Source organism: Eptesicus fuscus, chromosome 20 (assembly GCF_027574615.1).
Source record: "Eptesicus fuscus isolate TK198812 chromosome 20, DD_ASM_mEF_20220401, whole genome shotgun sequence".
In the NCBI taxonomy this organism is placed as follows: domain Eukaryota; kingdom Metazoa; phylum Chordata; class Mammalia; order Chiroptera; family Vespertilionidae; genus Eptesicus; species Eptesicus fuscus.
In genome coordinates this window covers 10,618,063-10,641,205 of record NC_072492.1, presented here as the reverse complement: position 1 = coordinate 10,641,205, position 23,143 = coordinate 10,618,063, and the positions used below count along the sequence as shown (strand labels likewise).

General features: G+C 50.4%; 1 protein-coding gene across 1 annotated transcript; it reads right to left on the bottom strand.

Annotated features, from left to right (window-relative positions):
* On the bottom strand, positions 1 to 22,428 carry ALOXE3 (arachidonate lipoxygenase 3). The gene is made up of 15 exons (XM_008153485.3): positions 22,043 to 22,428; positions 21,226 to 21,430; positions 20,082 to 20,163; positions 19,449 to 19,568; positions 18,988 to 19,113; positions 16,113 to 16,216; positions 15,374 to 15,546; positions 14,797 to 14,940; positions 14,504 to 14,707; positions 14,321 to 14,407; positions 13,587 to 13,756; positions 12,835 to 12,956; positions 7,878 to 7,978; positions 7,117 to 7,287; positions 1 to 861 (listed from the first exon to the last, which is right to left on the bottom strand). Exons 1-15 carry the CDS (start codon positions 22,187 to 22,189, stop codon positions 682 to 684), a joined length of 2,136 nt encoding a protein of 711 aa, XP_008151707.2. The 5' UTR covers positions 22,190 to 22,428; the 3' UTR covers positions 1 to 681.
* Positions 22,429 to 23,143: the final 715 nt, after the last annotated feature.

The window sequence follows — 23,143 nt, the reverse complement described above, 5'->3', positions numbered from 1 at the left end:
AAAATATGTTGGTTTTTATTAAATTCACTGGGCTCAAGAACAAACAAAAGGAGGGGGATGGCAATGGGGAAATGAGAGCCGAGGAGAGACTCCGTACACATCCAGGCTGCTGAGCGTGGCCCTGAGAGAACTACAACTAGAGGCCCCGGTAAGCTGGGCTCTAATTCTAACCCTCCCCCGAAATATGCTGGCGTCAGAGGGGTCCCTGTGGCAGGTCTGAGGCACACATCCCTTCTCGCCCAGCTTCCATGCTCTTCCAGAGAAAAAGTTGGATTGGTTGGTCCCAGATTTAGAGGAAAGTGGAAACAAAGAGGCAAAGTAGGAGAAAGTTCTGGGATGGCGGGCGGCTGGGAAGGAGAGCTTCAGATCCCAAACTGGGGATCCCGATGGGAGGAGGTAGATGTTGACAGGAGAGGGAAGTAGGAAGGAGGGCTAGGGGTGATGGGGTTCCTTCCTTTGAGGGTCTATTGTGCATTTGACTTTAACCAGCAGCTTCTCACCCTGGATACAGCTCGGAGCCAGTTCACATGATGCTAGAGCCATTTTGGTGGAAAAGGCCCCACCTGCAAGGAGAAGTCTCAGGCTGATGGAGAACAGGGAAGGCGAAAGAGCCTGGAGGACGAGGAGAAGCTGGCCCTCCTCCTGCTTGGGCCTTTCTTCCAGGGTGGGAGGAGGAGGGGATTAAATGGAGACGCTGTTCTCAATGAGGGGAGGGTCCATGTAGGCGTAGGGCAGGGCCAGGCCCTTGTTTCGCTCCCGGATGTCCTTGGAGATCTGGGCCAGGCGGCTCTGGAAGGCGGCGATGCTCCGCCGCGGGGCCTCCTCGGTGAAGTGCTCGTCCGGGTAGGTGCCCAAGGGCCTCTGGGAGAAAATCAGGGGCGGGGTCAGGGTGCTGTTCGGGGCAGCATGGGGAATAATGAAGGACCACATTTGCCAACCAACACAGTCAAGGTTGCTTCCCAGGGCATGAACCAGGCACAGCTTCTGTAAACTCGAGCCCTTCAAACCACATCCCGCAACCACCACTCCCCGCAACCGCAACCGCAACCGCAACCGGCGCAGAGCAGCCGGACACGGACACTCAGCGCAGGGAGTGTGGAGCCCAAAGGGGACCTGGGAGCCAGCCAACTAAAGGCAGTGCTCCCTCTGCTGGTAGCTCTGTGCCTATTCCCCTGACTCTGTTTCTGCATCTGAAAATGGATGGATTGGACTAGAAAACCTTTAAAGGTCCTTTCCAGTGCCGGGGCCAATGTTCTGTGAACTAAAAGAACACAACCACACTCACAATACAACCGCAAGCCAAGAACACACGCTCCAGAAAACATGCCTATGTATACACCTATTACCTCACAATTGAACAAAATTCAGACCCTGAAGACAACCGGGCCTGAGGTATCTTCCCAATCACCCAACATCATGGAACTTTGGCCAACACAGTCACCATCACCATACACTGTCACACTACACAGCATGGCCAACTGCAATCAAGAAGTATTGCAGCCCTAGCCGGTTTGGATCAGTGGACAGAGCATCAGCCTGTGGACTGAAGGGTCCTGGGTTTGAGTCCTGTCAAGAGCACATGCCTGGGTTTTGGGCTCAGTCCCCAATAGGGGGTTTACAGGAGGCAAGCCCATCAATGATTCTCTCTCATCATTGATGTTTCTATCTCCCTCTCCCTTCCCCTCTGAAATCAATAAAAATATTTATTTTTTAAAAAACAATAAAAATTTATTTTAAAAAAAAAAAAAATACTGCCCTGACCGGTTTGGCTCAGTGGATAGAGCGTCGGCCTGCAGACTTGAAAGGTCCCAGGTTCGATTCCGGTCAAGGGCATGTACCTTGGTTACGGGCACATCCCCAGTAGGAGGTGTGCAGGAGGCAGCTGATCGATGTTTCTCTCTCGTTGATGTTTCTGACTCTCTATCCCTCTCCCCTCCTCTCTGTAAAAAAATCAATAAAATATATTTTAAAAATAAATAAATAAAAATAAAAACAGAAATACTGCGATAAACTTCCCAATCAGTGGCATCCTGTGGCAGTACAGGGCTGCCCCTCTCTCCATGACCACATCACCCAACCAGCTCACCATCATAGCTCATGGGGTCCTCGTCCTAAACAGCACACACTTCTTGTCCAACACAACCTTCAACAATATAACCGTTGCCAATAATACTGATTTTTAAAAATTCTTTGTCTTGTTTTATCACACTGGAAAACCTTCCAGAACAGTGCTAAGTAGCAGCAGTAACAGTGAGCATTGTTTTATTGTCCCTGACTTTAGTGAGGAGACCTCTATTGTTACACCATAAGGACAATGTTTTGTTTTCTAAAATACACTTTTTATCAAAACTGCATCAGCGAGTTTCATTTTACATGAGTTTTTATTAGTAAATGGCTGCTCACACTTACCAAATGCTTTTTTGGCCTATATTGAGATGATTATACGGTAAGTTTCTTTATTGATGTAAAAATTATATTGTCAGATTTCATAAGGTTGAGCCAATCTTTCATTCCTAGAATACACTAGCCTTCGTCATGATGTATTATTGTTCTATTATGTATTATTGGCCTTTATTGGCTAATGATATATTTTTAAGGTTGTTGCAGCTAAGTGGAACAAGTTTATAATTTTATTTTCTTAATTACAGCTAACATGTTGTAAGCACTTTATATGGACCATCACAATGGCACAGTAATCCTGTCAGACAGGTCCTCTTATCATCATTTTACAGATAAAGAAACTGAGGCTTGGAGGTGGGGAGAAATGGAGGACGGTATAGGGGATACACGGTGATGGAAAGAGACTTGGCTTGGGGTGGTGAACACACAGTACAGTGTACAGATGATGTGTGTGGAATTGAGCATCTGAAACCTGTATAATTTTATTAACCAGTGTCACCGCAATAAACTCAATGAAAAGGAGAAGGAAGGAAGGAAGGAAGGAAGGAAGGAAGGAAGGAAGGAAGGAAGGAAGAAAGGAAGGAAGGAAGAAAGGAAGGAAGGGAGAAACTGAGGTTTGGAGATGCCCAATTATATAGCCAAGTTCACATAGGTGTAGATCTGTAATGTCTACCTGAGACCCACCTGTCTTCTTCTTCTTCTTTTTTTTTTTAAGAATAGTTCACTGATTTATTTATTTTTTTTTTTTTGATTATTTTGAGAGAGAGAGGAAGGGAGAGGGAGAGAGAGAGAAACATCAGTGTGAGAGCAAAACTGGGGCATGTGCCCTGATGGGAAACCTTTCAGTGCATGGGACGACGCCCAACCAACTGAGCTACACTGGCCAGAGCCCACCTCTCTTCTTAACAGCACTACTTTTGCAGGTGCTTGTACAGGGTTCAGATCTTTTACAACCTTTTTCATTTATGTATAGTTTTCTGGTGTTACGTTTTGTTTATGTTTTCCTAGAAAATTATTTATTTTGCCCTAACCAGTTTGGCTCAGTGGATAGAGCATAGGCCTGTGGACTCAAGGGTCCCAAGTTTGATTCCAGTCAAGGGCATGTACCTTGGTTGCGGGCACATACCCAGTAGGGAGTGTACAGGAGGCAGCTGATCGATGTTTCTCTCTCATCGATGTTTCTAACTCTCTCTCTCTCTCCCTTCCTCTCTGTAAAAAATCAATAAAATATATTTTTTTAAAAAAAGAAAGAAAATTATTTATTTCATCTAGATTTCTACATTATTTGCATAAAACTATAATTAGAATTTTTTCTAATTTCTTCAGTCTTCTCTGTATTTGTGGCTGTGTGCCTTTCCCATTCTTAATGTTGTACATTTATATTCTTTCTTTTTTGTCTTCATTAGAATTGTTTCTGCTTTCGTACTTTTATTGGTCCTTTCAGAGAATCAATTTTATGTCTTATTTACTAAATTGACATCTAATTTCTAAAACTATAGTTTAGCTGTTTAAAAAGCAGAACACAGAAGTATGGGAGACTGGGTTCAAAGCCCTTTTACTAGCTGTGTGACCTTGGACAAATTGCTTAGTGTCTCTAAATCTCCATTTTCTCTTCGTAAAATGGAACTACTGCCTGGCCAGCGTGGCTCATCGGTTGAGCGTTGACCTATGAACCAGGAGGTCATGGTTCAATTCCTGGTCAGGGCATATGCACAGGTTGCAGGCTCAATCCCCAGTGTGGGGTGTGCTGGAGGCAGCCAATCAATTATTTTTCTCTCATCATTGATGTTTCTATCTCTCTAGCCCTCTCCCTTCCTCTCTGAAATCAATAAAAATATATTTTAAAAAATAAAAAATAAAATGGAACTATGATTTCCTGAACAGTTATATACTAGGCACTGTATTAAGCATTTTAAATATAGCTACTTATTTATTTTATATATTAAAATGGTGGGAATATGGTATCTAATTTAATGACTAAGATATAATAGATCCTCAAGAAGGGTTAGCTGCTATTATTGTGGTGGTTGTTATAATTGTCCAGCTTAAACTTCCCATTGTTTCATGGGGAGGGAATCCTTCACCCTCATCCTCTTACCTACTCATCCCTCTCCACTGTGATTTTGTGATTTTTAAGAAATGATTTTTGCCTGGCTGGAGTGGCTCAGTTGGTTGAGTATCATCTCATGAACCAAAAGGTTACCAGTTAGATTCCTGGCCAAGGTGTCGTGCAGGAGGCAGCTGGTTCATGTTTCTCTTGCATCGATGTTTCTCCCACTCCCTCTGTCTCTCTCTCTAAAATCAATAAAAACATATATTTTTTTAAAAGAAATATATATTTGGTCTTCCTCCCATTCTTGGCACAGAGCTTCTAAAGCCCTTATAATTTCATGATAGAGTGTTAAGGTATCTTTTGTTATTCAAAATAAGCCCCTTTCCACCATACCTCGGTTTATGTTAATGAGGTAACTTCTGGAAAGCCCCTAAGGATGGGATACCATGGGAATCAAGCAACTGATTAGAGACTTGAAACTTTTAGTCCCACCTCTGAATCTCTGGGGAGAGGAGAGGGGCTGGTGATTAAATTAGTCTCCAGTGGCTAATAATTTAATCAATTATTCCTGTGTAATAAAGCCTTCATCAAAATCCCTCAAAGGCAGGTTTGGAGAGCCTCCAGGTTGGGGAAGTGTGGAGATGCTGAGGGGGTGGCATACCCAGAGAGCATGAAAGTTCTGCACCCCTCCCACACACCTTGCCCTGTGCATTTCTTCCACCTGGTAGTTCCTGAGTTGTAACCTCTTACAATAAACCAGTAATCTAGTAAACTGTTTTTCCTGAGTCCTGTGAGCTGCTCCAGCAAATTAATGAACCTGAGGAGGGGGTTGTAGAAACCTCTGATTGATAGTTGTTTGGTCAAAAACACAGCTGACAACCTGGACTTTTGATCGGCAATTGGCACCTGAAGGGGGGCAGGGGCAGTCTTGTGGGACTGAGCCCTTAACCTAAGGGATCTGACACTATATCCAGGTAGTGTCAGAATTGAGCTAAATTACAGGACATGCCGAAACCGGTTTGGCTCAGTGGATAGAGCGTCGGTCTGCAGACTGGAGGGTCCCAGGTTCGATTCCGGTCAAGGGCATGTACATTGGTTGCGGGCACATCCCCCGGTGGGGGATGTGCAGGAGGCGGCTGGTCGATGTCTCTCTCTCATCGATGTTTCTAGCTCTCTATCCTTCCTCTCCCTTCCTCTCTCTGAAAAATCAATAAAATATATTTTAAAAAAATAAAAAAATAAATTACAGGACCTATAGCTAGTGCCTGAGAATTGCTTGGTGTGGGAACAATCCCCATGCATTTGGTGGCCAGAAGTATTGAGTGAGAGATTGAGAGTATAATAGAGTATTCTGTGAGTAGACAAAAAACAAGAGAGAGTTTTTCCTTTATAATGACAGAAACAAATATCTTGGAATCCTTGGGAGATGGGACCAGAAAGGATCAAGATCCAGGGATGAGTTTCTGGCATTCCAAGGCTATCAGATGGTTAAGTTAAAACTTGTTAAGGAGATAAAATATCTACACCAAATGGAGTCAAGCATGATAGATGAGGGTATTCTTGTAATGTCAGAGAATCTGTGAACAAGGCCAGGAGGGCAGAGACATCACTGATGATGTGTAAATGAAGGTTATGGTAATTGGTGATTAAAGGGCTGCTCCCCTATATAAAACCTAGCCTAAGTAACAGCCTCCTCCCTGTCGTTCCTGCCTCCAAAATAGCCCTTCCCATCTATCTACACAGCCACAGAAGCACTCTTGCTAAAACACAAATTTAGCCATGTCACCCCCGTCTTAAGTCTCTTCAGTATCTCCCCATTGTATTCTGAATGAATACTGTGCCTACACTGTACCTTTTAGGGTCCTCAAGACACACCAACGAACTCTTGCCTTCACTTCCCTTCATTTCACTTGGTCTCATCCTTCCCTCTGCCTAGAAATTAACCCTGCGCCTGCTTTGTCTGCCAAATTCCTGCTTATCTCACAGATTTCAGCCTAGATGTCCCTTCCTCCAAGAAGCCTCCCTGGGTTCACCCAGACTCAGTCAGGTTCCACAGGGCCCTGTCTTCACCTCTACCATTAGACTATAGCAAGCTCATAAGGACAGGGTTCCTATCTGCCCAACAGTGTCTGGCACGTTGCAGGCACTCAAGAAGTACATGTTCAAATGGAGAAATTATACCTAAATAATTCCTACAACACTGTGGTACCCTTTTTCATTTATCTGTGTATCTCTTCAGCTAGACAGTAGGATTCTTGGAGGCAGGAAGGTCTGACTCATCTTTATATGCCTGATGCCCAGCACTGTGTTGACACAGGGGAGGTATTCAAAAAATGTCTGTTGAATGTTTGATGAATGGATGAGTGGTTGATAGATGAATGGCTGATGGATGGAAGAATAAATGGTTGGATGGATGGATGGTCTGGTAAACTGGTGAATTGGATGGACGTTGTATCCCAGCCACTAACAGGTATTTGCTTCAATATATGTCTCTTGGGATCAACTATAATTTCCTGAAGAAACTCAAGAACCCAAGGCAGTTCAGTAGTGGACATAAATGCCAGCAGTCATTCCCCAAGGCCCCCTAAAACAGCTACCATCCCCTCCACTGCCCAGGCCCTGCAAACCTCTACCCACCACCGAAAAACACCTTCCACACAAACCTGGTCCTTGGGCTCTTGGCTGACCAACCAGAAGAGGAGAAGGTTGCTACAGGTGATGTTCACTTCTGGGAGGGTCTCTAGGTAACTCTTCAGGGTGGTCGTCCCCTTGGTCTGTGGTGGGGGCTGCCTCATGGATGATGGAGCATTGGGCATCCAGGCCCCAAAGTCATGCTGTGGAGACCCCCGCCCCAGGTGAGTCAGCTGGCCAGAGGGAGAGGACCAGCTTCTTTATCATAATTCCTGATCCTGCCTCCTACCATCCCAGGTCTTGCATTTGGGAAATGAGGGATTGTGGAAAGGGAGGAGAGGGAGTGGTATAGAACAGAAAGTTCCAGAAGTGAGGCAGGAGCCTGCCTCAACCCTTGTTACTCCCCACCCAATGTCCCAGGACTGGGTGGAGTGAATCACCAAGGAACAAGGAGGACTCAGAGAGGAGGTAACCCAAAAATGGGCCTGGGGCTGGCATGCCAAACACAGCAACCTGAAACTCCACTTGACTGCATCCTAACCATGACAGAAGTCCTTAAGTTCTACTCCCTATGCAACACCAGCTCAGGTCAACATTATAGCCTTGGACCCAGCTCCACCCCAGTCATCATCCAACACCAGTCCTTCACTCCACCCAGTCACCACTCCAATCCCATCCCTAATAATAAACCCATCCCACTCATGCTCTCATCGGGAACTCTGGCCTCAGGTGCATTGCTGAGCCTAACCTTTCCTGGCCAAATTGCCCCCTGGCCTGCCCTCTGCAGCCTCACCTGCCCACTGTTGACAGCAGCGTGCTGGGCGGAACAGTTGAAGATGATTGCTGTGAGGAACTTCAGCAGCTCTTGTGGGGTGCGCAGCCGGCATGGGAAGCCTGGGTACGGGAGGGAGGGAAGAGGGTGTGGAGGGGACTGGATTCCTAGGGGCAGCTCAGGGCTGGGGCTCAGCGCAGGGGGAGAGGAAGAAAGTGAGGGCTGAACATTTGGCCACCACTGTCTTTAGACTGGGATTAGGGTTAGGCTGAGGTTAGGGATGGTCATCACCAAGGTTTGTGGTCTCTGAAGGGGGTCAGGACAGGAGCTGGGTACTGGGGTCAGATCAGAAAATGCCCAGGCAGCAGAGCTCACAGCGGAGCAGCCAGGTTCAAGCAGACCACCAAGGCACCTCTGTCTGCAGCCTATATTAGCATTTAATGATTTAAGTCTACCCGCTTCACTAAGATTTGTCCAAGCAAGCACCCAGTCGCAGGTCATCTGCTACTGGGCTTAGAATGTGCTACCAATAAGCTCACAGTAATGGAAGCAGAAGGAAGCTCTCAGGCCAGGGCTTGGCTCTTTAAAGAGAGGGCAGGCAGGCAAGGCACAGGGGCGCACATCATGGGGGAAGAGGCCTCCCTGAGTGAGTGGGTAAGCTCTGAATAGAAAGAAGATGGCCGAGGAAGCATTCAGCCCGTGCCTCGCTTCTCCCTATACTTCACTGGTCTTATCCAAGTCCTTGGTTCAACCACCTCCCACGGGCTGACAACCCCTAAGTTCACATCTCTGGCTGGCTCCCCCTGGCCCCTAGACTTCCCATCTGTACAACCTAATGCTTGACTCCCTACCCTACACACTCCCCAAAGCTGTCCTTCCCACAGTCATCCCATTTGGATACTCTGTCCTGTACACTGACTCTTCTTATCTCATCCCACACGTACCAGTAATACTTCCAGAAGCCAATTTTGTCTCATCACCTTGTCTCCACCACTACCCAGTATCCATCCTCTCACTCCTGGATGAATCTACCTGCTTCTGCCATTACCCCTGACAGCTAGAGGAAGTGATCCTTTAGAATCCTGGATTCAGTTATGTCACTACTGGCCAAAACCCTCTACGGGCTTCCCATCTCACTTACCGCACCATGATCTTACCTAATCTGGCTCTGGCTTGTTCTCGGACTTCAGTTCCTTCCCAACTTTTCTCCCTCTCACTTACTCTACCCCAGCCATGCAGGCCTTCCTTATATTCCTCAAAACTCCTAGCATGCTCCCACCTCAGGGCCTTGTCCTCCCACCTCTGCCCACACACTCTTACCCCAGCTATCCACAGAACCAGCTCTCTTGCTTCCTCACATCCCTACTCAAACATCACCTCCTCCGGGAAGCCTTCCCTGACCACCTATCTAAACTTAACCGCCCACCTCGACACACTAGTGATTTCAGATGCTGTTTCATTCTTCTTACCATCCATAACCACCTAACATAATTTTTTTGTTACCTGTGTCTCCCCACAAGAATGTTAAGCTCTATGAAGGCTGGGACTTTTGTCTGTCATGTTCACTGCTGAACCCCAGCATTTAGAATAATAATTAATGCATATCAGCAGCCCAGTAATGACTGGTTGAATGAAGTGAATACATGAGAGGGTAAGAAGTCAGAGTGGAAAGGAATGGGGTGTAAGCAAGGTGAAGGGTGATTGGGGGTGAGGCTGCAGCAGTGTGCCAGGCCAAGTGGATTCTGGGCACTATTTCAGAGGATTACCGGGGAGGCGCCCACAGGCTTGGCAGGCAAGCATCGAAAGGCTGGGAGAGGTGGGACTGGTTGAGAAGCAGCTGCCACAATGCAGGAACAATGTGATGATTGGGACTAGGGTGGTGACGGTGGGAAATGATGGGGACAATAGGGTTAGCTACCCAACTGGATTTAGGTGAAGAGGAAGGCAGAGGGGAACATGAGTCAAAGATGGATCCGAGGTTTGGAGTCAGGATGACTGGAGGGAGACTAATGCAGCAGAGCAGACAGAGCGGTTTGGAGGAAGGCCTGGGTATCTGCCTAGGAATGTGTGGGAATTTTCTGAATGTTCAGTTCGTGGTTGATAGTCTAACCGTGAGGGCTGAAGATAAAAAAATAAAGCTGTTAAAAAAAAATAAAAGTAAAGCAGTCAGATTATCTATGGGAATTTTTCTGCAGCTCATACTGTTTATTTCCCCCCCTTGAACTATGGAACAAAAGGCATACTGACTGAGGTTAATGAATGAGCCTTTTACCTTAAAACATATGAATCTAGAATAAGTTTGTCGGGAGAGCTATTTGTCAGTCTGAAGAATGTTCTGATGTGTTAAATCAGAGAGTTCAATAAAGTAAGAGAGGAGAGTTGAGCTAACAGTAAGGATATCCCCCTCTGGGTCTTAAATAGGAATTAGATCATCCCAAAGAGAAACTGCCTTCAGGAAGAGGAGCAATCCGAATCAGGACCGCCCAGGATTGACAGCAGGCTTGCAAAGCTCGGGGAGGAGTCGCCCTTTAAAAGATCCAAAGGCAATCTGGCTGTCACTACCTTTACTCAGAAATCACTCTAGGCATCACTTATGGTGAGACAACCTGACATTATGTGCCTCCCAAGATGATGCAATGAGGAGACCACAGCATCACCTGAGAAATATGCTGGCCAAAAAACATTTAGCCTTTAGTTCTTACAGGGGATAGAGGAACGCAACTAGATAAATTCAGAAGGTGAGACATTGTGCAAAACTGCTTCTGGCTTTTTCAAAAGTCTTTGTCCGATGCCCTGTGATTTTATTAAAAAGGAGGGGAGTGTCGAAACCGGTTTGGCTCAGTGGATAGAGTGTCGGTCTGTGGACTGGAAGGTCCCGGGTTCGATTCTGGTCAAGGGCATGTATATTGGTTGCGGGCACATCCCCCGGTGGGGGGTGTGCAGGAGGCAGCTGGTCGATGTCTCTCTCTCATCGATGTTTCTAGCTCTCTATCCCTCTCCCTTCCTCTCTGTGAAAAATCAATAAAATATATATTTTTTTTAAAAAGAACGATTTAAAAATAAATAAATAAATAAATAAATAAATAAATAAATAAATAAATAAATAAAAAGGAGGCAAGTGCTGTCCTAAATTAAGACACTTTAGAGTCAAAACAAACAAATGTATCATGGGGTTCTTGACTGGCTCCAGAATCAACAGGATCAAATGAGGAAAAATGGGACAAAGGAGGAAATTTGAATATGAACTAGAGAAAAGGGTGATATTGGAGATTATTGTCAATTTTGTTAGTATGATGACAGTATTATAGTTGTGTAGAAAAACGTCATTTTTTAGAGGCTTATTGATTGGGGTGAAATATGAAATATATGTATTTGCTCTAAAAGATTTTGCCAATAAACAAAGCAACGGATTAATCAAATATAGCAAAGATGTTAGCAATTGTTGAATCTGGCTGGTGAGTAAATGGGTGTTCATTACATTATACTCTCTACTTTTCTATATGTTTAAAAAGTTTTGTTTTTAAAAAGCCTCAGGCCCTGGCTGGGTGGTTCCAATGGTTGGAGCATCTTTCCATACACCAAGAGGTTGTGGGTTTGATTTCCCGTCAGGGCACATACCTAGGTTACTGGGGGTTTTGGGATCTTTCTCTCTCACACAGATGTTTCTCTCTCTCTCTCAAATCAATAAAAACATATCTTCAGGAGGGTTTCTTTTTAAGCCTTGAAGCTGCAAGAGCTGCTCATTCTATTTGTGGGTGATGTGAGACCATTCCTCCTCCCTGGGTCCACACACACACACACACACACACACACACTCAGGAACTTCTTTGGGCGGAGCCACTAGAAGTTCTAAGTCAGCTGAGAGGAGATGTCCTGTGCAGTGAGAGTCTTCCCCACTCAGGCCAGGGCTGGGGCACTGGAAGATGGACATTTGTGCCACTTTGAGCTTTGCCTTTTCTTCCACTACACCCAGATATAGAAGTCTCCTCTACATTTTCCAATGCCTGGCGTACAGACCATAATACAGTGGCACCAAGGAAACAGGCTTTGAAGAGTAGCAATGGGGTATATCACCCGGGTGAGGCCAGAAATCCTTTGGAATGACATAATTTCATGTTTGGGTCTCAAGAGTGACAATGAAAGAGCCAACAAGGAAAGTCCTTCAGGAAATGCAGAGTGGAGGATATCCAAGCCTGGAATCAGCTACAGAGGAGAAACAGGAGACAAGATCATTCCGTGAGGGAGGGGCAGAGAGAGGAGACAGAGATCCAGGTAAGCCAACAGCCGGGACCTGGGAAGAAGCGGGAGGTTCAGAAGGACCTGTTCTCCCAGGAGCTCAGGGAAGACTTTAAGGAAGGGAGGGTGTGCTAAGCATCTGGTTGGCGCTGAGGTTAAGCAGAGGTCTACGAAGGGTTGGTGGGTCTCAGAGGCCTCTCAGGCAGTGTCAGAAGAGAGGGAGGAGTTAGGGTTAGGTAACTGGACTAAATAAGGGGAATTAGGCGGCAGCAGGACCAACTCACTCTTGGAGGCCAAAGGAAGTGAGAGAGGTTGATGGCTGGAGGGGCCACCTGGCAGCACAGTCATAAGAGAGTATGAGAGAGGGTCCCAGAATCCTGTGTTTGAAGCCAAAGATTACTCCTCCTACATGATGCGACACATCCATACAGCTCAGCAAAGAGAGGTGAATGGGTGGGCTCAGGCCCATGGAAAGGTCTAGAAGGGACCAGATGGGCACAGGGTAGTAGTTGAAAGCAAGGGCTTTGCAGACCAGTGGAGCTGGCTCTGGGTCCTGCTTCTGCCACTCACTCTATAGCCTTCTCTGTGCCTACTCCTCATCTGCTCAGTGGGGCTAATAGGATGCACTTCAACAGTTGATCAATAAATAGGAACTGGTTAGTGGTGGGGCGGCGGGGGGGGAGGGGGGGAGCACTGGGTCATTGGGAGCCTGGGGGTGGGGGATGGAGAGGAAATACAGTACCTGAGCTTTCCCGGCTCAGGAACGCCCAAGCAAAAATCTCGCCGACCCAGGCCTGCAGTTCCGAATCCTGCTGCACAGACGCATCACTGGGATAGTAGTAGCCCACAATTTCTGAGACAAAGCTGCAGGGAAAAGATGCCCATGCCATGGCAGTGACCTTGGGCTCAGGCCTGACCAGACAACCCAGGTCCAGTGCTGCTCAGGCGCGGGGAGCCAGCTGGTCAGAGTCCACTGAGAGCCCATGGGGGTTCAGTGGAGACACCACCACCACCACCCCACCCGCCAGATGCAGTTGGAACCCGAGTGCCCAGGCTTCCCTCAAGTCTCGCCCTCCGCTCCTGAGTCATGGGTGCTCTGGGCCTCCTTCCGGCACAGAAGGCTGGGGGAGGGTACACAGAGAGCCAGGCTCATGCTGCATCCCCTCCCCACTCAGCACCCAAAAGACAGGAAGGCCTGCCGCCTAGAGGCCCCAGCCTACGCCTAGCTGTTTCACCTTCTCTGGACACCCTGTCCTTCCCTTCCTCCACGGTGTTCCTGCACAGCCCAGCCTCTCCCCAGCCCAGAGCTATCAGCCATCTCATAGGGAACCCCAACCCCAACTCTCACCCTTGGAGTGCCCCATGCTTGGGCCTGAGAACACCTGGAAGTCCCAGCACCAAGCGCCTCAGCCTGCATGAACGTAGAGACCCACACTGCCCCTGGACCAGGAGGCCGCGAGGGGCCAGACTGGCTTCAGAGTCCCAGGCCCACACCTCTCAATGGCGGCCCAGATCTTCAGGCCGTCATCCCGGTAATGGTAGTTGGGGATAGCCAAAACCCCGCGGGCCCGCAGGCTGTCCGGAAAGCAGAAATTGGTGTAGGTGAAGTGGGCCAGACCCGTGCTCATGAGGTAGAGGAGGCCTTGCCTTCCGATGGAGGTGACCTGAGGACACATCACAGCTCAGCTCCCGGGCCCTCTCCCCCCTGCCCCCCCCCCCCCAGGGCCTGGGGACCAGACGTGGCTAGTGACGCAGCAGGGGGGATTTTTCAGTTAACCGAGCAGTCCAAGACCACGGATCAAAACCTCCATTAGGGGCCCGACATTGGCTGCGCAGGTTGCGGCCCTACTATGTGCATAGGAGATAATCTTAGATATTGAGTAACTAAAAGAATGAACTGCTGCTACGGAGGCTGGGAGGCGAGAGCAGGGCTCGGCGCAGGGTCAGCGAGGGGCTGTGCTTAGACGGGTGAGGGGGTACCCTACCCACCCCAAGGAGCATTTGGAACTCGGTCTGAGGGGGTGGGGCCCGTGGGTGGGATGGGTGGGCGGAGACCGGGTTTGTGGGCGGGGCAAGCAGGAGACTGGTGGGGAGGGAAGGGTCTTGTGGGCAGGGGCTGGCAGGAACCGTGGAATGAGATTGGACGTCCAACGAGCTTGTAGGCGGGGCAAAGTGTCTTCCGGGGCGGGGCCTCAGAGAAGGCGGCGGGCAGGGGCGGGGGACCGCACCTTGTCCACCAGGCCCTCAGGGTTGAGCAGCGTGGCGCGGGCGATGGTGTTCACCTGCAGCGTGTACCGAGTATGGGGAAGCAGGAGCTGCGAACGGAATGAGGTCACAGGAGCCGAGGGGAGAAGGCCGCCTGGCCCTGCCCCCTCTGGCCCGGCTTGGGTGGGGAGGGGGGTCGCACCGACCTTGTAGATGGGATGGCAGAGTGGCAGCTGACGCAGCGTGGCCATGGCGAAGGCCTCGCACAGCAAATGCGTGCACAAGAAGTGCGTGTTGTTCTCGTGCACCAGGAACTCAGAGTTGCGCACCCACGTCTTGGCCAGCAGCCAATCCCAGTCGGAGTCAGTGGGGAGAAAGATGGGGCTCTCCGGCCCGGGGGTCTGGCTGAGCTGCGTCCAAGAATAATAAGGGGGTGAGACTCAAGCCTGCTAGTGTGCTCCTTGAGGCCCCACCCCCAAAAGCCCTGCCCCAGGCTCACCTGGATGGCCAAGGGCATTAGCGCCCCCTGGGGGTTGAGCCACAACAGGCAGAGCGGGGCGGCCACGTACTGCTGGCGGCCGTTGAGGCAGTGGACTGGGGCCTCCGCCAGGATCCAGTAGTCGGCTAGGAAGATGTTCCCCCTCTGAGGAAGGTGCACAGAGCCTCAGAATGCACTTCCCACCCGCGCGCCGCTTTTCTCCCTGCTCACCTCTGGCCTCAGTGGTCAATGTTGGGTACCCCACCGACCCCAGAATGTCCAGAATGAGGTCCAGCAGAGTCCCTCCTTTTGCAACCTTTCACCTGGCTTCCCAGCCTGGACAAGCCAGCATCCTCTCCCTTCTCCCCATACCTGGTCCTTCCTACTTTAATGCAGATGACCTCAGTGTATCTAAGAAAAGCAAAATCACCAAACACCTCAGCCTTCTGGAGGATACCTGAGGACTTGGCTGCTTCAGAGAGACTGGGTCATCGTCCTCTCCCACACCCTCAAAGCTCCTAGTTCTCCATGATTGTTCCTGGCCATCTCAACCTTACCCTTCACACCCATCCTTGGTCCATAGGGGCAACTGACCCACCTCTAGCTCTGTCTGCAGGCAGGTGCCGGGTCCCAGCAACGGGGCCACCATGTCATTGGTGACAGGCAGCTTGCTGGGCAAGCTGGAGAGGCAGTGGAGCATGACAGGATTGACGCCATTCAGGTACTGGTACCCGAAGAAGTAGTCCTCACTCCAGTGCTCTGTGACATACTCTAGGGGACAGGAGGGGGAGGAACTGGTTGGTCTGGAAACTGCTTCCCCAGAGCCTGCTCTTGCCCAGACCTTTGCTCATCACGAAGGTTTAGGATTTCGTGACAGCAACCCTATGAAATAGGTATAATTATATCTTCATTTAACACTGGGCACTGAGAGTCAAAGAGATAGAGTGAGTTGCTCAGTGGAGTGGCATAATAGGGCTTTGAACCTAAGTCTGGCCCCAAAGCCCAGAACTCTTGGTGGTGGGGGTAGAGGAAGAGAGGCGAGGGCTCCCGATCAGGATCGGGACTCCCTAAATTACCCTTGACCCTCTCCCGGCCAAGCAAAGTGTCTCTCCATCCTCACTCCCACATTCTTGTCCCCTCGCAGAGGAGTGGAGAAGTGTGGGTTCCTGAGGGGAATCTGAGATTGCCACCAGTGGAACCACGAGCTCCTCCCACTGGAATCCCCGTCTCTCTGAGAGTGCTGGAGGTGCTTTCCGGAGGTGCTCTCCTAGGATGGGCACGCGGGCCTGAGCATGGGATCGGGTGGAGGATGGACATCTCCTGCTTGCTCTGCACACCTGAAGTGAAGGTCTTGTGGCACCAGAAGATATTCCGGATGTCATCCAGCTTCTTCCAGGAGCCCTTTCGGTCCAGCAGCCCTCGAAGCTTCATGCCCAAGGACCTGGGGGGGAAGATGGGGAAGGTGGTGTCGGGGCTGCCAGGGGCCCTGTGTCCCAGCCTAGAGGTCTGGAGGGAACTGACAAGATCAATGTCCAGAGCAGAGGTGCCTAACAGTCCTCATGGAAGAAAAGTCTAATGGCCAGTTTAGGCTTTGTAGGGGTGACTCCATATGTGTATGCAAAGGTGGCACACGTGGCCACGTGGTGCAGGCAAGTCATCTTCATTGGTGTTTTGGCCTGCTTTCTGCAAGCTTCCATCTCATCGCAAACATTCACTGGCACCCCTCTTCTTACAGCACAAGCCCCAACTGCTAAGGCAGGCTAGGAAACTCCCCACCAGCCGGTTTCTATCAACCTATCCAGTTTTTTCTCCTACCAGGTGCACTAGAGAAAGCCAACGCAGCTAACACAACCAAAAATATATTTTGCATGCTGGACTGATAAAGGTAGGCTTGGAAACCTGAGGGGCGTGCACTTTCCACTTTGTGGATGTCTGTACTGTTTAGATTTTTTACAGTGAGCATATGTTATTTTATAATCGGGGGGAAAGTGCTTGGAATGAAGTCTGCTTTCTCCCTGTCCAGGACTTTCATTAAACTACTAGAGGCCTGGTGCATGAAATTTGTGCATGGGGGGGGGGGGGGGGTCCCCTCAGCCCAGCCTGTACCCTCTTCAATCTGGGATCCCTCTCAAAATCTGGGACCACTGGATCCTAACTGCTCACCTGCCTGCCTACCTGATTGCTCCTCACTGCCCCCCTCTGCTGGCCTGGTCGCCCCCAACTGCCCCCCCCCCTTCTGGCCTGGTTGCCCCTCACTGCCCCCCTCTGCCAGCCTGGTCACCCCACACAGCCTGCTGTTTGGTCTTTACTGTGAGGATGTCCTGACCAATTTGCATATTACCCTTTTATTTGTATAGATGCCTCTCCTAGAAAGCCATCTCCTACATCTCCACCTCGTACCAAACCTATGTATTCTTCTGTGTGCATTTTAGATGCAGCATCCTTTATGAAGCATACCCAATGGTCTCCAAACACACGTCTTTCTGTATCTTTCCCAAAACGCTCATCACTCCCTTCACTACCTTGTAAATACAATGTACTCACTCATATCATCTCCCATTGTACTGTGGGCTCTTAGGGCTGTGACTTGGCTCTGTATGCCCTGACTGTCATACCCGGTTGATAATAATCACTCCCTACCTGGGCCAAGTCCAAAAGAAGGGAATACAACATAGATCAGGCAGGTTTGTGGCAACTGGTCAATAAGGTCGGCTCTGTAAGGACGCTGATGTGGATAACTGAAGACAGCAGGGGGCAAGGGGCAAGAGTGACCTGACAAGCCCGGGGACAACTTCCTGTGGGTTCAGAAGCCACTCACTCCTCCTTCCACATGTACTTGCTCAGTGCCTGCCCAGCCAGGACCCAGGAGATGGGAAAAACTGGGTGGGAGGAGGCAATAAAGGAGAAAGAAAAGGCCTTCCTCTTTCCAAGGACCTGCTACAGGCATTTTCCGTAGCACCCTGCAGTAACCCCACACTAAAGGCCTAGCTACTGTCCCCTCCTCTCCATGAGCAGCTGAACTGCCAACTGCCAGCTCCCTCTTCCCACAGCCTTTTCTGAGCCCCATGACAGCTGTCCTGGTGGTCTCCTGGGACATCGCCTGCTTAGACCCACATATCCATTTGGGGAGCAATTCAGGTGCCTCTACCTTCCTGAATGCTCCTCTGGTCCCTGGCAGAGGTCCCCTGCTAGTCCTGAGCCCTGAAGTCGGAGCTGCCTGTGCGGCCTGCCTGCCCCAATCCACCACAGACCTTCCGGAGCCCCACCCCACTTTCTCACCCCGCCGCCAGTCCTTCTCCAAAAGCATCATTCTGGCTCGGAGGCCTAGACATGAGGAGCCAGCTTATTGTTCTGGCCTCCGCTGGGCCTCTTAAAGCTGCCACTGAACAAATGGCTCGCTGAGCCTCTCTCTCCTGCCAAACCTACCCAGGTTTGCTCAGAACCCACCCACTTTCCCCTCCCCTCTCCTTGTCTCCCTGGCTCAAAGCCTGCTTCTATCCCACCTGCTACTCCAGGAGCCACTTCCTGCCCACCCACCCCCAGCCTCTGCCTCCTCTAGACACCAGAGGGTCCACTGTACCCCCTCCAGCCATGTCACGTATAGCTTCAGCTGTTGCCTTGAGCTGCTTCAATTGCTAATTATTTCTGTTCCCTGATGATACTGAGTTCCTCCTGGCCAAGATTATATCCTAACACTACCAGCATCTATTGAGACATTATTTTGTGCTGGGTGTTACTTCATTACATCTTCTCCCAAACCCATAAGGTAGGTATGAATATTATTGGCATTTTATAAATGAGGAAACCATTTAGAGGCTAAGTGAAAATCAAGTTCACACAGCCAGAAAGCATTGGTTCTGGGAATGGAAACTGACGTGGTCTGGCCACTTTCTTAAAGCTTAAGAGCCAGACCTCTCTTTGCTACTCAACAAGGTCCCAGCAGTGCCTGGAGCCATGCTGTGCACAATTAATTGTGTTAGTTTGAGGAATGGAAAAAGAATGGATGACTAAGGAGCAAAGAGGAGCCCATGGGGATACAGAGAATGGAGGAGTCTAAGGAGAGAGAGAGGAGCCTGAGGAACAGAGAGAGAAGAGACTGGGGCCATAAAAGGGGCAACTAGGGCAGGGAGAGGGGAAAGTGAGGCAGAGATGTGGCTGTGCATCCAAGGGCAGAGGCGGACGGAAGAGTGAGCAGGAGTGCAGGTGCCTCACGCAGGGAGGGCATTGAAGATCAGCGAGGTCGTCTTGGTGGCCGAGTATCTAATATTGGGCTCCATGTGCAGCAGGGATGGGATGTCAATTTTCATGGGGAAGCCAGGCAGGTACCGATTCCCACTGCTGGGGAATAGGAGAAGGTGGGGGTAGAAGAACAGAGAACAGTCAGAAAGGCCTACAGCTCACTTCTCTAATTCCTCCCCTCTCTCTTCCCCCAGACTTCCTAGGCCTCCCCTCACTCTGGGCTCCTTCCCTGCCCTCTCCCATCAGGCCTGAAGCCACCTCCTCCTCTTTGCCATATCCTGAGGCCACCCCTGCCTATTTTGCTCCTGGCACTTGAGTAGTTGCCCTTATAGTAGTTCACAACTTCTCTTTCCAGGCTGTCTGGGTCCATCCTCTCAACAGACCCTTCGCTTCACACGCCTCCACCTTCTTCCCATGCCTGGGTCCTTCCTCACCTGTCGTCCTGATTTGCACGAGTTGTTGTCCTGGTCAAGGTAAATTTCTTGTCTGACTCCATCTGCTCAAAGCTGCTGACGTCCACGATGCCTGGGAAGCCAGGGGCAAAGACCTTCCAACTTCCAGGGGAAAGAGGTTAGAGATGGTGAGTCAAACTTGGGGTACACAGAAACTTTAGCTTTTAAAGACATGCCTTGAAATGAAAACTCCCCAAAACTCCCACTTTCTAGGTAAGTGACAAAGAATTGGGATTTTCTCCCCAAGGCACTGGGCTTCAGATCAGGGTAGCATTTGAGGATGACATGAATGTCCAGGCTGGGTTAGAGTCAGGTTTCTGTTGAGATTAAGATCATGGCCAATTTGGGGATGAGGTTGAGGATAGGCTGAGATTTGTCCATACCACAGTCACATCAAGGGCTGAATGTGGATTCATTGATGGTATTGGGACAATGATTGGTACTGGCCTTCTGAGTCTGGACTCCAGGTCAATATTAGGTTATGGTTAGGTTTAAATAATGGTCCGGATTGGAGTTGGGCCCCAAGATTGGGACAGAGGTCAGAATTAGTAACAGTGTGATTAAGTCTGAAGTCAGAATGAAAACGGGAAAGAAGTGAAGTTAGGTCACCCTCACCGGTAGCATTCTTGTCGGGCCTGGAGTTCCCGTTTCCTGTGGTCCAGGAGGAGGGGAAGGGAATCTTGACAAATAGTTCTCGCTGTGGGGAATGAAGATTACTCATTGTTTAAGTCCTTTTTAAACAACAACTTCTCCATCAAAGCTTGCCTGAGCCCCTAACCCTTGCACCCCACCCCTCTGTAATGTGGACACCCCATGTTCTTTGTGCATTCACCAGCACAGGGGATTCAGGAAACCTCGCCCCCAAATTCTAACAACCTTCCTTATTGCTTGCATGTTTGTTTCCTTTCCCAGACTATAAACTCTCTCTGGGCAGAAATCACATTATATTCATTTTTATTCCCAGCATCTGGCATGGTGCCTAGCACGGTGCGCATAGCATGCATTGGATAAATGAGATGAGCACGGATATTTTGTAATGTGATGGGTAGATTGCTATGATGATAGATGGGGTTCAGAGTGATGTCAATGAATAACTCACTATGGGCTGAGGGGTAATGTTCACTTATTTGACCTTGACCTAGAATAGCATCTCTCATCCTTAAGACTCATCTCAAACTTCGGACTAGCCCTAGTGGTGCTTTTCTAGATCAGACAGCTCAGGAGATGTGGGGGGTCAGAGGCTGACGGAGTTAGAGCCCAGCATTCTTGAAAGGCCACCCAAATTCAAGAAGGAATCCTAACAGCAACCCACAGGGACGTCAGCCACATTGGAGAAGCCAGTAGTGGTGGGCAGGGCCTTGTCAGCTCAGCACTCGGGGCTTCTCCACCTGTTGAAATCCAACTACTCAGCTTGAGGGTTAGCTTCTTTTGGGGTTCCAGAGGGATTCGCTTCGGGGAAGTGCAGAGGGCGTCAGTGGAGAGCAAACTGCCATCTGTGTGTGTCTGTGTCTGGTGGTGTGAGTGCGCACAGCCTGGGTCTAGTCTCTGTCTGTCCCCAGAGGAGCAGATACTGTCCGAGAAGCCCCTGCATTTCAGGGCTTTAGAGGCTCGCTTTTCCCAGAAAGCATCCACTTGGGAGCCCAGAACTGGTTACACTCACCCCAACCCTGTTCCCTACACCCTGGGCTCTGGGAGACCCCACCCCTAATCCCAAAAGATGGGCTCTGCAGCGCCAGGCCAGCCCCTGCCTCTGGCCCACCTGTGCCTGGTCGCAGCTCTAGAGTGCAGAAGCCCTCAATCCACTGATAGCAGGGGAAGTGGAAAAGGGTGCCGTCGGGGGCAGTGACACAGACATGGCTGCAGTACCAGGAGTCCTTGCGGAAAAAAGCATAGCGCTCCTTGTGTAGACGCAGCAGCAAGAGCTCACCCAGCTCTGCTGAGCAGCGCACTTTGTACTTCTGCACCTGAGGGGACCAAGAGAGGAGGCAGGTGAGCGGCAAGGAACAGCCAGAGCTGTCCTTGCACCTTGCCAGGTGCGTCTATACCTGCACCTATCCTGGCATCGAAACCTGAGCTGCCGCTAACCCATGTGACGTCTTTGTCTGAATCAGGAAAAAGCACCCCTTCACCAGGCAGAAGCAACCACAGCTACCACAGGCAGAGTAGGTTCTGGATTTCACTAGCCCCCTTGGTGGCCAACTTCAACCTAAGACCCGCCAACAAGCAATCCTGGGGCCTGGTAGAGACAGGTGGATGCCCTCCAGAGAAGAAGAAACCCAGACTCTGGGAGTTCAAGCGACTTGCCCAAAGCCCACCTTCAGTTATGAGAGGAGAAGCTGGAAAGCCATTGGAATTCTGACCCCTGCCCAGGACTCCTTCACAGTCCTGCCTGGGTAGGGTTTATTATCCCCAGGAAAGACAGGAACCAGACAGAACAGGCATGGGGAGGAGCTCAGAGCCAGCAGCCAGAGTTCTGCAGGATGTGATGAGCCCTGAGGGAAGAGGGTCCCCTCCTTCAGGGTCCCCTGCTGGCCCTGACCCCCAGGGGTGCTCCTCCCTCTCTCCTCTGTACTCACCGATCCGGGGGTAAAGTCCCTGCCCATGTGATCCAGCAGCTGCTTGGGGCTCTCACCACACATGCCCACCAGAGTGACGGAGATGCTGTCCAGTGTGCCTGCCCCCAGGTAGGCGCCAGTGGTCACACACACGCGGTACACGGCCATGATGGGAGGGAAGGAGGGATGCCTCCCGACAAGATTAGCCCCAGCAGCAGCCGGCCTGGAGGTGAGCAGCAGGCCGAGCAGGACTGGACTGCTATGACGCTGAGCCGCTGGGCGGGAGGTCTGGGGGGTCGGGGGAAAGGCCTTGGAGGAAAGGCCCAGCTCCCTCTGAGATGTTTTCTCTGTCCTGAAGCTCCCGACCTCTGCCCGGGCCTCTGCTCAATGCCGGCTCCCTCTCCCCGCCCACACCTGTCTTCTAATAATTGTTTGCTGGCCTCTGGCGCAGCCGGTCTCTCTGGCTGGCAGGATAGGGCTCACCCAGATGGATATCAGGAGCCCCAGCCTCATTGGGAAGGGAGGGACCAAATGCTCAGAAAGAGACAGCGAGTAGGTGACGCCTGTATGATTGGGACATTGCCCTCCTCCTGCTCAGGGGCCCTACCGATGCTCTGGGGCTCTTGTCCGCCCGGCCACTCCCAAATTCCCCCTCCCCAAGACCCTTTCCTCATCTCTCAGCCACAACTAGAACAAAGCACCCACATTCCTACTTGTGAATCATCCACGTGAATCACTATACAGGAGTGAGACACACTCAGCCATAGATCACACGTGACTTCAGCCACACGCAGGTGAGTCTCACGCGCATTCCTGCACACTGCATGAGGGTCAGAAACAACTCTCCTGTCACCCCACACTCTGCACCGCCGTCCCACGCCCGGCCCTCTGTGACCCCTGTCTTTGGCATGCCAGATCTCAATCTTTCCCTTGGAATGGAGCTCGTCTGGGTACCGAAGTGGACTCCCGGCGCACAGTATCTGAAGGTCCCATGTGGCATTCGGGCCCGCCCTCGACCTTCGGGCCGGTGGGCGGGAGCGGGGGTGCCCGAGTGCCTAAGATTTAGGTCATTCATACCCCGGAGAAACCTCCCGGCAAGGAAAGCCCGCAGCCGGCAGCGGC